The sequence below is a fragment of the Dinoponera quadriceps genome, unplaced genomic scaffold (genome assembly GCF_001313825.1).
Source record: "Dinoponera quadriceps isolate SergipeBrazil2010 unplaced genomic scaffold, ASM131382v1 scaffold3289, whole genome shotgun sequence".
In the NCBI taxonomy this organism is placed as follows: Eukaryota; Metazoa; Arthropoda; class Insecta; order Hymenoptera; family Formicidae; genus Dinoponera; species Dinoponera quadriceps.
The window spans coordinates 941583-954536 of NW_014558238.1; the positions used below are offsets into that span (position 1 = coordinate 941583).

At 46.0% G+C, this 12954-nt stretch overlaps 3 protein-coding genes across 8 annotated transcripts; 1 reads left to right on the forward strand and 2 right to left on the reverse strand.

Moving 5' to 3' along the window:
• Window positions 1-356: 356 nt before the first annotated feature.
• Window positions 357-1947, reverse strand: LOC106749687 (phosphatidate phosphatase PPAPDC1B). Its single transcript, XM_014629374.1, has 6 exons — window positions 1865-1947; window positions 1424-1529; window positions 1193-1340; window positions 973-1101; window positions 597-767; window positions 357-529 (listed from the first exon to the last, which is right to left on the reverse strand). The coding sequence occupies exons 1-6, from the start codon at window positions 1945-1947 to the stop codon at window positions 357-359; spliced, it is 810 nt and encodes a 269-aa protein (XP_014484860.1).
• LOC106749765 (crossover junction endonuclease EME1) lies at window positions 1441-12684 on the reverse strand. Of its 4 annotated transcripts, none has more exons than XM_014629535.1 (4): window positions 11215-12684; window positions 11033-11086; window positions 10572-10735; window positions 1441-1529 (listed from the first exon to the last, which is right to left on the reverse strand). In XM_014629535.1, exons 1-3 carry the CDS (start codon window positions 12448-12450, stop codon window positions 10616-10618), a joined length of 1410 nt encoding a protein of 469 aa, XP_014485021.1. In that variant the 5' UTR covers window positions 12451-12684; the 3' UTR covers window positions 1441-1529; window positions 10572-10615. The 4 variants fall into 4 exon arrangements, with proteins under 4 accessions (XP_014485021.1, XP_014485020.1, XP_014485022.1 ...); XM_014629534.1 differs by lacking the exon at window positions 1441-1529 and adding an exon at window positions 9790-9878; XM_014629536.1 differs by lacking the exon at window positions 1441-1529 and adding an exon at window positions 10179-10471.
• LOC106749763 (KAT8 regulatory NSL complex subunit 3) lies at window positions 1945-9877 on the forward strand. Of its 3 annotated transcripts, none has more exons than XM_014629529.1 (8): window positions 1945-2333; window positions 2927-3344; window positions 3518-4103; window positions 4233-4514; window positions 4703-5389; window positions 5565-5928; window positions 6216-6413; window positions 8646-9877. In XM_014629529.1, exons 2-8 carry the CDS (start codon window positions 3091-3093, stop codon window positions 9809-9811), a joined length of 3537 nt encoding a protein of 1178 aa, XP_014485015.1. In that variant the 5' UTR covers window positions 1945-2333; window positions 2927-3090; the 3' UTR covers window positions 9812-9877. The 3 variants fall into 3 exon arrangements, with proteins under 3 accessions (XP_014485015.1, XP_014485014.1, XP_014485013.1); XM_014629528.1 differs by lacking the exon at window positions 1945-2333 and adding an exon at window positions 2348-2818; XM_014629527.1 differs by lacking the exon at window positions 1945-2333 and adding an exon at window positions 2348-2743.
• Window positions 12685-12954: the final 270 nt, after the last annotated feature.

Consider the following 12954-nt stretch of genomic DNA (forward strand, 5'->3'; position numbering starts at 1 on the left):
TCCGCATTTCTCGCGAGACTTTGAAGAAAGGAAAGAAGTCGCGTGAGGCTGATGCGAGGTGCGATTGAATGAACCTCGAGGTGTAGAAAAGATCGGACGGAGTAGGATGATCCGTGATTGAGACTCGAAGATCGAATTCGCTTGAACTTCGACTCTGTTCTCTGGTCACGTGTGTATAGAGATACATTTATTCGATCTTCTGTATATACAAAATACAGATCTCAAGGATTAAGAAGATGAAAAATAAATAAATCCCAAGGCGCAACGTCGTCCAACATCTTGACGAGCGTTGACGAAATATTAAATACTGTTTTTATAGAACACTGACATGTATGGCGTGTAATGCATGGCCACCGTTAGATCCATTTAATCTGCTCGTTCTTGTTGGACTTGGCATTGTTGCTCGATTGAATTTGCGATGCGAGCGCGACGTACGGCCTGTCACAGTACGACGAGTCTAACGGAGGGTAATAATGTCGGTAGCAGATGTACGTTAAACAGTAGCCTATTACCGAGCCTGCCGCCACGTCTGCAAATGGACCGCTTGTAAATAAGGTAAAGTTGTGATTATCTCATCTCGGTAAGACGGTATTTACCCTGCCAATGATGATGATAATCGCATGTTCTGCTTAACGCGATGGCGAGAGCGACGCAGAGCGGTAAAAAGAACATACACAGTCTCCACGATTGCCCTTTCCCAGCCAGACTGAATGTATGTAGCTTCCCGGCTAAGTACAGGGCGATGAAACCGAAACTCGCGAACGCAACTAGAAAGAAAGAAACGTTTCTTTATGTGAAAATGTCTTGCTCATCGGGATACGTGTGTATGTGTGTGTGTGAACTATTTACTCTCTTCCGCGTAATGATGCATTTATGTAAACAAGAGCGATGAATATGCACATACATAACACACATATTGCGTACACATTTGTGTCAATCACAGGTGTTCGCACTAATACAAAATTAACGTACATGAGGAATGTCCGCTTGGGAATGATTTCTTGCCATCTCTGATAGTAGTTGGATCGCCGGTACACTTAAATCCTGCATTCATTTGACCGTCTGGAAAGCACCGCCAGAAGAAGTCTGGCCTTGGGCGACCTGAGAAATAACGCGTATGCAAATGATATTATATACTGGCCCAAAATAAGATCTCGTGCATTCTGCTTAAATGTTTGGATGAACGACATACCTACTATGAGTTTCAAAATGTCTGTAATCAGACCATTGAAACCTAGAGCTAATGTTACAGACAATATCGCCTGTTGAAGATCAATCCTGTCTTTGTGCCATATGAAAAAGAAACAAATCACAGCGATTGGCATCATGAATACAAGAGGCTGGAAAGAAGGAATCTTATTGAATGTAAATTACAATATAGTACTTTATATATTGGGATTGTAATCTCTCTAAATGTACGTACCCATAATACTGTAGTTGGAACGAACGATTCCGTCCTTGGATTTCTATATAACCATAATTCATCCTCGTGGATTTTTCTCGTAAATGGTTCTGCTTTCTCTAGTTCTCTAAAAATCATAAGATTCAATACACTTCACGCACAGTCATCGCTGATAATATGAAATTATCGTATCTATGTAAAATTCAATTTTAAATATATATGTGCAATATTTATTTTGTTACACGGGACAGCTACAATATGGGAAATCATGCTGTATTAATAGAATTATCAATAAATTCCAAATATTTGTTTTTAAGCAAATCTACAATAAGATGAATGGTACTATTGCGAATCGGTTCTAATTAATTTCATTTTAAATTTCATTTAAATAAACACTGATCAACACAGGCTAATGATAAGGTATTGATTGTTCAGTTGCACGTCCATTAAACGTTAACTTACACGAACAGTACGGCCAGAAAAACACGTAGTAAAACGTCAAACAAAAAACCGACTGAAAGCTGGAGTCCGCTTACGTTAGTCATCTCAACATATCACGTATTTAAACTATAAACAAGCCGCTTCGTTTGTGTAAAGAAAGTATAGAAATCGTAACGTTAAAACCCTCATCGTGTAATAATACAGCTCGCGTCGAGACCGATCGACACGAAAGTGCGGCCAAGTTTCATACGATATACCAGGTAGAGATAAAACATCGATAGTAAATATCGATAGTAATCTCGATTAAAGTTCATATACGATTTTCACTTCCGGTTAGGTTAGAGCTCGAACGCATCGTGCATATATGCACATATTTTTGTGTCGTATTGTTGATTGTATTGTCTTTCAAGAAGATTTACCACATCAGTCACATTATGAAAGCAACAATAACAGTGCACATATATATGTAATCACCGTACAAATTACCGAGGTAACCGGAAGTGGAAGATTTTTTACGAGAATCGTGTGTATCTAGCGTTAAGTTAGAACTGAGGTCCATTTCGCGCTGCAAATGTGCTTTGAAGCGCCACATAGACCAATCATGTTCTTTCTTCGAGCGCTCCAAAACGTTTGCAGCGTCAAGTGGATCCCAGCTTAGGTCTTCGAAAATGCGTCGCTTCCGAAACCTGGCAGTCTTGGCGGTGAACGATGATTTTTTCTTCTTTTGAGGTTATCCGCGATCGAATGCGTCGAGCATTCGCGATACTTTGCGTTAAAGCCACGGTAAAGCGACGCACATTCCACAGTATTATTCGTAAAACTTCAATGTTTCACATACGTTTGTAACTTGATGAATAAAGAAACCTCGATTGTTAATGTGATAGCGTGAAGCGAGTCTAGGTTAGTTTTCACATTCCTTACGAATCTGATCGTTGAGTAGGAGAAACAGTAGGAGAGCACGTATCGTGATATAACGTACGTGAATTAACTCGATCATTTATACTTGCGTAATATATAATGAGGTTATCATCGTTTATTTCGATTTTAATTACGTAATATGTAATTGTGCAATGTTGCTTTCAGGGAAGCTCGTTATCATTGCAATTTCGAGCATCTGTGCGATATTTGGATTAAAATTCAGACATTCCCAGATATTCTCAGGGAATATATGGGAGAATATCCCAGATATTCTCAGGGAACATATGACTCTCGAATAATTGCACTAGTGTTGAAATTAAGACGACATAATGTTAACATCTGTATCTGCGGCACCTTCCACCTCCATGGGTAGTTCCGGACTACCAAGCCCGACCATTGATTCACATGACGATAGTTTTAACAAATTGACAGATTATCTGCACAAACTAGCTGGGAACCATGAGATGGAAGTTGACATTATAGTCAAAGATCACTGTTACGCGCGGCCCTGGAACTGGAGACCGGAAAATATTTATGTAAAGCCTGTAAAAAGACTGTTTTTTTCAAGGAACACCGTGTCACGGTATGTTGTTTAACGATAATTCGTAATTCGACCATTTTCTCTGTGTAAAAATATCCGTACAACACAAAAGCTAACAACATTGTTATAATGTTTGCAATATTGCCGCATTCTGTGCTGTACGAATAATCGATGACGATATCTGTATTCATTGCTTTGCTATGTTGACATTTTAGTGATAAACTTAGGAAAAACGAAGAAGTTGTTGTGGACGATATTGGAAGCGACTCAACAGCACCGCCGTTCGATCTGGAGAAAGCTCGGCAACAGATGGATGAGTTTCAACGTGTAACGAATAACGTACGGCAAGAAGAGGACGAGGATTGGGAAGATAAGATAAGCAAAGAACTGTGGTCCTCGGTGCAGACTCGAATATTCACCAAAGTAACTCGTATACTAAGCTCGGAGAGGCTCGCGAGATTGGCCAAGGCCACGCACGAAATAGAGCCGATCTTTCGGCGGACGTCCGTGGATATCGCAGCGAGGAGATTCCGGGAGACATTGGCGTCGACCGGGTGGGACTGGAGACTGGTGCACTGGCTGCATAATTTACTGTTCGAACATCTTCCCCAGGAATACTTGGTCATTTATTTGGACATCTTGCAGACACTAAGACCAAAGATACCTCAGCTGATCGACAAGATGATCGCAATACAGCCGAACATTAACTCCAGAACAGGTTCCGTAACATGGGAGACACTAGGGTATCTATTCAAACGATCATGGGACCCAGTTTCACAGAGCTTGAGTGGGAGTAGACCTGTAAATATGACTCGATCATTAGTACATACCGGTATATTAACGCGTTAGAGTTACGTATTAGAGAAAGAGAGTAATGTGTTACGCGCGTTAAATCCCTATAATATGAGACATCTGTGTGATCGGTTGCAGAAGAAATTGCCTGGGAATCCGATTTTAATAATAGTACCCTCCGGTAATACGTCCACCGTTTCTCCTCGTCAGACCAAATGGGTCACGCAACTGAGTTCGTTAGGTATGGTCGTTACCGTTCACAACCACTTGGGATTGGCTGCTAACAGAATGACCATGCTAGTGTTCATGGATCAGCTGGTTCAGGCTACGAGAACGAAGATACAGGATGTTAGAAGCGACTATCCTGGTAAACCGATAATATTGGTCGGCTTCAATACTGGCTCGGCGCTTGCCTGTCAGGTAAGTTCACTTCGATCTTACGCAGCTCCAGTTGAAAGCAGCATCCTATAGAAGACGAGCGTCTTTTACTCTTTCACGTGTATTTCAAGACTCTTTTACATCTCTTGTCCTGTAACGATCTTCCCGATTGTTACCATTATCATACACATGCACATGCACGTTGAATCTCACCTGTCCTCGCGACACAGGTGGCACAGATGGAGCATGTGACCGCTATTATCTGCATCGGGTTTCCTTTCGCGACGGTCGAAGGGAAACGAGGCACACCGGACGATACTCTGATGGACATTCGTTCCCCCGTGATGTTCGTCATAGGGCAAAACGCCACTCTCGTGACGACCGACGATCTGGAGGAGCTGCGGGAGAAGATGTTGGTCGAGACGAGTCTGGTGGTGGTCGGCACGGCCGACGACTACCTCAGGATATCCACGTCCAAGAAAATACTGGAGGGTATCACGCAGAGTATGGTGGACAGATGCATATTGGACGAGATCGGCGACTTCGTCGGCGGCATTCTGCTGCAGCCGCACCCGTTGCCGTTGCGGCCCTCCGCGTTGGCGGCTAACTGCGACGGTAAAAGTAAGAAGGAATCTCACAAGCGACGGAACTCGACCAGCAGTTCCGTGGAGAGCGAGCCGAACTCGCCGGTCGCGAAGAAATCGCTCTCGAACGCGTCGACGGCGATGCCGTCGGTCGGGACGAACGCGACGTCGGGCGTGAACCCTAAGGTGGGCACCTTCAGCGCCCAGGCTAATCTGATGCAAGTGAGCGGACAGCACACCAACCATACTCCCAATCCGAAACGGAAGCGTACCGTGGGCAGCCAGAAAGCCCAATTTGGCGAGCACATAAAAGCATCCAGGCTCCCTGCACAGGTAATTATGCAAATTTGAGTATCTCACCGGAGACAAGTTTCAAGTAACGTCTATTAATCAACAAGCCCGACAAGATTCGACTTGGAACGAGAGACATACTGCGACGCAACGCGCCTCGAGCCTTGTCGAATACGCAACAATAAACGGAAATTCCATGAGACGCGCTTATTTGCAGACGAACATCAACGCGGAGAACGGCATAACGCTGAATATCGGCACCCTGGCGAGCCTGGCGCCCATAGGGCCGATACGTTTAGCACCCACTACCGTGGGCCAAGCCGCGAGCACGTCCCCCAAGACGTCCGGCACGTCGAAGTCCACGAGCGCGTCCGTCAAGATACCGAAGATCTTCTCGACAAATGTGCCGCTGCAGGGCATCTCGAAGATAAAGACGCTCGTTCCTACGTACTCGCCCATCACGAACGTCGTCTCGCACAATTACAGACAAGTGAGCGTACCTGACAAGAGCGGAGACGCGAAGCTGATGAGCGTCTTCACCGCGAGCGGAAATCAAATTAGGGTTAACACTACCGCTGCAGGTGAGTTATCGGTCGTTCGACGGTCAATCAAGTCCGGATCTGTAAGTTCAGATCTACGCTACGTGTACCAGCAAGCTTTTAGCTTTTTATTCTTAAGCACTTAAATTGTAATGTAACTTCTGACAAAAGAAAAAACAATCATTCGGGCTAAAAAGCTAAAGGCTTACTGCACCTACTGTAGATCCAAACTGAGGCTCCTTCCGTCGACCTTCTGGTCTCGGTCGCGCGCGCGCAGGATGCGTTATTCACGGCGTTGTGTTTCTGTCTTTTCCAATCGTAAACAACAGGAGCCCTCAAGCCTATCGCCTCGGGTGGTGCGTTGTCGAATCTTTTGCAAGCTGGGAAGAACACCTCCTCCCCCTCCTCCACGCTGCCCACGAACGCCACGTCCTCCGCCCGCGTGTCGTCGGCCTCCAGTATACTGCTGACAACTAGCAATTCGCCAGCGAATAGTATAGCACCGTCCACGTCATCCAATTCAAAAGGTAGATTACTATTATCTAATCAACTATTAAACAGTTTACCAGAAACATAGTCCGATCGATTGCCAATCGATTGCGCGACGTTACGGTCATGTCTGTCTCGCGGGTGTACTTACGACTATTCGCATTTAACTGATTAAATAGGTCGGTTTAATGAAACGAGGGTGACCGTCCAGTCATCGCAATGTCGTAACGCGTTAACTTTGACGGTTAAACCTCCGAAAAGGCTCATGCTCCGGAGCATGATTTAGTTCCAATTTAGCACGTAGATGAGTAGACTTATCCTTTTTTTTTTTATAGTACTTATTTAATAGCCAGTATATCTGAACGTAATGTAAGTGAGTATTTAATAGGTATCTTGTACAAGGCAGTAAACTCTCTCCCCCTTTTTTTTTTTTTGCGATTCTCTTTCCCTTTCTCATACTGATATACTTCAAAAAGGAGCGATACGACCTGTACATAGTCACATATACATTTTTATACGTAACTTTTACACTCGCACAAACAAAGTGACGGCTGTACGAATGGCTCTCGGAATCGCGCGGTATGCATGATCTTGGTAGACAGTAGACCGCATCGAAGGGGGGAACAGACTGAACACTTAGTTTCTCGTTAATCTTATCTTCGCGACTCGACCGATGCTCTAGGTGACGCTAAGATGTAAAGAATTAGAGCAAAACGCACACTAATACTGAAGTATTAGCAGCTACGGTGATTTCGTACATTGACACTTTTTCTTCCTTTTTTCGTAATGCTGCTATGTACTTTGCAATTTATAAATTATATTCCAGTACCAGGTAGTATTTGTACGTTATACAAGTTTCGTCGTAGAGGTGTTCTTTGATGTAAATAAAATTGATTACATATATATGTAGACTCGAGAAGAATTAACCGCACAGAACACAGACGGTTGTACATTACGCCCCAAGGGCTTCTGTGTGTAATATAATTATACATCCATCGTACATGCGTGACGTGTTCTGTTGAGGTGTTGTACTGTATAATACATATATATATATGTATATATGCATACATATAATTAAAAAAAGAAAATACAATAAATCCTTGCGTATTAACAAGGAAAATACGTCGCGCGATATAGCTCATTTTCAAATAGTGGAACAGGTGGTTAGTTTATACGAAAAGCGTCTGCTCGATTCATATTTATTGTAAATCTTCCCTTATGTGAAGCCAAAACACTCTCCTTCTAAGGACTCGCTTAGTATTAATTTCACGCTAGACTTATTTCGCTTCGCAAGCTTCCTTGAACGTACGTTCCCTTTAATTTCGCAGCCAAAGTAGCTAGAAGCGATTGATAAGACGTGTGCCCGGTTTTGCCGATTGTTTCGATTATTCGATTTTACTGTAACGTAATTGTATTCACGCGACACGCGTGAAAATTTCTTCAAAGACTGGAGACGAGGGAAAAAAAAGGGGACAATTTTTTTCCCCCTCAACGACAAAATATTTCGTGAATGTAACGGGGAAACGAGTGAGAGAACTCGGTCTGCCTTTCTTTCATCGCTGAATACCCGCGAATATGCACGGTGAAATCAATCGTATGTAAGCATATGTTATGCACATTGTATTTATGTATGCTACTTAATATTCACGATCGCATGAATGGTGAGCATTTGCATCGTGCATCCTCGAGTACGCACTAAAAAAAAAAAAGAAAGAAAAAAAAAGAAAAGGAAAAAAGGAACATTGTAAACATTAGTGCCAGGTTGCCTTTTATTTTGTATTCAATAAACATTTTGTTGACGTAACACACACGAATTTGTTTGATTTCCAATCCCTGGTCCTGCCCGCTCACTCGCTCGGTCATTCAGATTACGAACGTGTCCAGGTGACGTGAACGAACCGATTGGTCGAGACGTTAAGTCACTGATCGTTCGCTCAATAAGAGACCCTTCACTGCAGCATGTCGCAGCAGGTCTTTCGGGGAACGGCATAAGCGCTTGATCGCTGTAGCAGTAGAGCTCTTGCGAATGTAGCGAACGTGAGACGAACAGAAATCGGCTCACCACATCTCGAGGTGGTGTGAAGTCCTCAACCTAAGATCCGCAGCGACACCGAGAGAGAGAGAGAGAGAGAGAAAAAAAAAGAGATTCTCTCGGTCTCTACCGATCGACACGCTTTTCGTTGACGCACACACGTTAGTGTCAGATTTAGGAAACCGACGGCCGGGATTAACGAATGAGACGAATATACGTGTATGTATGTATTTTGTAGCGACGGAGGAGATGGACGTAAGCGGTGACGCTCACCAAGCGATGCTCGGTCCGACTCGGAGCTCGCTGGACGTTTCGAAGCCGACGCACTTGCCGCTGCGACCGGGAGCCGTTAATAGCGATAACAGCCCGCACGGTACGCCCTGCGGTAACATAGTCATTATCGAGAATCCCCTTCACAACCGGGGCGCGACCTCGTCGGTGATCGTGCCGTTCAACAGCCAAGGCTGCTGCCCGGCCGGCGTTCAATTACCGGGCAAGCTGAAGATCTCGTCGCACAAGTCCGTGAAAGCGATGCCCAAGATCACCGTAAACGCGAACAACCTGCAGCGGCTGCAGAAGGGCAAGCCGGCGCAGCAGCAGGCCGTGTCGCCGAGGAAGAATCTCGACATAGACGACGAGCTCGGGAACATACTGGACATACCGATCATATTCGCCAAGGACGACGACAGCTTGGGCAACGCGGTCGACAAGGTACCGGCCATGAAGGTTCAACCGAAGGAGCAAACCCCTCCGGAGAGGCCCAAGTTGAACACCACCACCACCACCACTACCAAAGTGGTCCTCATCAGCAACAAGCAGGACAAGCTGCAACAGGCGCAACAGAGCAAGCTCGCCGCCAGTTCCGCCGTCATCTGCCCCGCCAACGTGCAGAACCTGAATCACCTGATACTGCAGGCCCGATCGCAGCAGAACAGCAGTAATGGCGGTAACAACGTCGCGTCCACGGTGAAGAGCCGAGTCGGCCCGGGGATGGAGAGCCGACTGATGCAGCCGACCGTCAAGTACACGAAGATCATCCTGGCGAAGAGGAACACGCTGCCGCCTCAGCAGCAGAGCAAACGGCCGGGCGAGCAGGCGGCCACGACCCTCGACGACGCGCCCAAGATCTTGACCTTCGAGAAGGACGACGACAGATTCGTCCAGGCGTCCCACAGCGTGCCCACCTACGACGATCCGTTCGCGGGCAACGTGCTGGAGATCGAGGACGCCATCAAGACGAATATCATTGAGCGCAAGTACGCGTCTGCCTCGGTCGAGCCATCGTCGATCTCGCCAGCCGTCACTCTCGCCGACGACGACTGCCTCGCGGATATCCTGAACGAGACGGAGTTGGACGACGGCTCGGAGCAGCCCGTCTTCGATGCCGATCAGGCGCGATCGTAGAATCTACTCGGAACGGAGGCTCTCGTGTCGACGACGCGACCTTGGCTGATCGTGCGGTAAGCGGCGCCTGCGAAGCACGCATTTTCACGTGATATATATATCGATATTGTCGAGAGAGAGAGAGGGAGAGAGAGATCTAACGATACATTGAGAGATTACAACGCTGTTCTCCAAGCTGATCTCCAAGCTTTAAGGCTCCTGGTCCTTCGCTGCAACTATCCTTGGTTGATGACGTCAGAAGCGAGAAAACGCGTGTCAAGAATTCTTACGTTCAAATAAAAAGATATACTCACGAAATAACATTTGTGATCGATTCTGACGTCATCAAGGACTGCTGCAGCAAATAACCAGAAGCCTTAATGTAATAGTGATTCATAGTGTATTTTATTATTATGTAAGATTACGACGCGATCTCTACTCTCAACGTTCTTCAGTGCGACGTGTCGACGCAGGAACGTGAGAGAGAGAGAGAGAGAGAGAGAGAGAGGAGAATATTTATTGTTCGAGATTATTTAATTGCGCTTAATATTATTATTATTATTATTATTATTATTATATATTCTTCCGTGACATGTTTCGATGCCCGCTACTAATTCCGAATCGGCCAAAGAATTCGAGGGACGAGAAGTATTGCACGGGGCGTTAGCAGCGGGAACGGCACTTCTCGTAAATTATATACACATACAATTGTTAAGAGGGATACATTCGCATTACGACTTCGACGTGCGCGAGAAGCACGTTGCAAGTAGAAGAGACTTACGTATAGGTAAAAATTGCTGTACGATATTGATTGGCAGCTGCGGCTCAATCCTCGGCCCCCAGTAGAGCGTCTCCGTTTTCCGACGTGAACATCACGTATATCTTCTTGCTTAACTCCGGGCCGACCTTACGCGCAGCCGTCAGAGGCCCCGCCGCTCTTCTGATCTGTTTAACATTTAATGTTACAACTTTCGCATATATTTATTACACATCATCAAGAATCACAAATTATAGCGGGACACACTGTGTTTCGTCTAGAAACCTCAGTGTTCCAACATTTCAACACGACACTTAAACTGCGACCGGGAAATTTGCATTTATACAGAATGAGTTCGCGGAGGAAACAAGCAGCAAACAGAACCTGATGGAAGCTCAGTCTCTGATAATTGCGTTTCCGATAATTTCACTACTTTATACAGCAATTTGCTAAGCTACGAAGAAATAAAACTGAAAGTCACTCACTGGTATATCCCTCAATAAATTCATGCCCTCCTCAGGTGTGCGATTCCTGTAAGCCTGTGAAAGGATGAAATCGAAGACACTTTATTTAACGTGTAATCGCACGTGTATAGGACGGGAGGTAACTTCTCGATAAGACAGCGAGGCCAAGTTCACACGTCACGACGTTGTAACTGGAATAATACCTCGACAAGTTGCGCCGGGCTCGGGTAAACATTGCATATTGCCTCCGCCGTCTCCAGAGTGCTCAAGTTAAACTGGCTCAGCTGCTGCTGCCACAATCTCTTCAGTCCGTTCCCATCCTTGTCCACGCGTACGGTGTTCCTGTTGTCTCCCATGACATACCAGTCGAACTTACTCTCCAGATTGTCCTTCTTCTGCAACTTATACGGTATCTCCGAAATTGACTTCGTATACTGATAGATCATCAACCCCAAGTCCTGCGCGTTCTCGATCAATCTGCTGCTACACTTGTCTACAATCTGCACCTCGGTCAGGCACATCTCGAGTTGCTGCCTTGATATGATCGGCAAAGCGTCGAACTGCTGATTACCTTTGCCTCTGTGCCTCGATCCTTTGCCTCCGGAATTCTGCTCTGATCTCTCTTTAGAAGCCTTCTTGCCACACGCGAAGTATTCCTCCATGCCAAAGATAACCAGCGTCATGGAGTAATCCGGTATCAAGGCCTTGCAGCTTGAGACGGAAGTGCGGAGAGTACCGTCCGCTACGTGTCTCACGGCTTCACGGTTGCTCCAAATAACGACGGCGTACTTTTCCTTCTGCACCCTCCTTCTCGCGCGTATCTCGTTGTTCTCGTCGACGAAACACTCCTCGATGTTTCGCTGCCACGTGATACTGTTCGGAATTGATTCGGTGGTTACGTTAAACGAAACATCAGCGTCTCGCAGTACGGTCTGAATTTCCGCGGAAAAGGGAAACGCGTTGATACCTTCGTCGAGATTGACCTCCATGAATTTTACGCACTCCCCGGGTTTCATGTCGCGCGACTTCTTCGAGGTGATCGCCCGTAACGCTTTCTCCCTCGCCAGAGTTTGCTGCCGTTTCAGTCGTTCCTCCTTTAACGCGCTCTTGTTCTTCTTAGACGAGCTCCCCTTTCCCGCCGTCGCCTTTTCGACCCGGTTGTCCTCGGAATCGTGGGAATCGGACGCGGCATGCGGCGACCTGCGACGAGCGCGCTTGGGATCATCAACGTTGTTGACGTTGAAATCGTAGAGATCCTCGTCGTTCGGCGACGATGAGCTTTCCGTCCTGCGGCAGAACGGCACCTCCGGGAGATCGATGTCCCTCGAAGTGTCAGTGTGGTATTTCTCGTTAGTTTCGCTGACGCGTCCATTTCCGCAGCACTTATCAATAGGTGACGACGGCTCGTCCGAGTCACTCAACACGATCACGCTCGACATTAGTGTTTGTTAGTGTTCGTTCGTGGAAGTGTATTATCTGTCGTCTGAGTTTGTTATCTGTATACTTTCACGGTGGATCTATCCTGGGGAAATGTTACTTCCTTGCGATTATCGAGTGCCCCCGATCTGTTTTACAAATCTTCCGATACACGATATCGCCCGTCAGATTTAGGTTATACGTTCGCATACCAATGATGCAGGGAAGCGTCACGTATCGGAGGCACGCGCGAGCAATTCGACCAATGACAAGGGACTTAATCCAAAAATCAGTTTCTCGTTAAGGAAAGTGGCGACTCGTAACGGAGATTATGGAAGCGAATTACAGAAATAACGGGTTTACGGAATTTTCAGACCCGTTATTTCTGTAATTTAGTTCCAGAATCTCCGCTACGAGTCGCTACTATATTTAACGCGAAACCGAGGTCGTGATACGACTAAACGATGGAGCCGGAGTACTTTATATTTCTCAAGTAGTATGACTCAAGGGCTGACCAGGCGTACTTT

Bases quoted from the DNA above. Each gene is read 5' to 3' on its own strand.
- LOC106749763 (XM_014629529.1), top strand. From the start codon at position 3,091: ATGTTAACATCTGTATCTGCGGCACCTTCCACCTCCATGGGTAGTTCC. The intron at 3,345-3,517 runs GTATGTTGTTTA...TTGACATTTTAG, and splicing joins TCAAGGAACACCGTGTCACG to TGATAAACTTAGGAAAAACG. The intron at 6,414-8,645 runs GTAGATTACTAT...TGTATTTTGTAG, and splicing joins CACGTCATCCAATTCAAAAG to CGACGGAGGAGATGGACGTA.
- LOC106749687 (XM_014629374.1), bottom strand. From the start codon at position 1,947: ATGACTAACGTAAGCGGACTCCAGCTTTCAGTCGGTTTTTTGTTTGAC. The intron at 1,102-1,192 runs GTATGTCGTTCA...GTTATTTCTCAG, and splicing joins CATTTTGAAACTCATAGTAG to GTCGCCCAAGGCCAGACTTC. The intron at 530-596 runs GTAAATACCGTC...GTCCATTTGCAG, and splicing joins TTATCATCATCATTGGCAGG to ACGTGGCGGCAGGCTCGGTA.
- LOC106749765 (XM_014629535.1), bottom strand. From the start codon at position 12,450: ATGTCGAGCGTGATCGTGTTGAGTGACTCGGACGAGCCGTCGTCACCT. The intron at 11,087-11,214 runs GTATTATTCCAG...ATCCTTTCACAG, and splicing joins GCCCGGCGCAACTTGTCGAG to GCTTACAGGAATCGCACACC. The intron at 10,736-11,032 runs GTGAGTGACTTT...AATGTTAAACAG, and splicing joins ATTTATTGAGGGATATACCA to ATCAGAAGAGCGGCGGGGCC.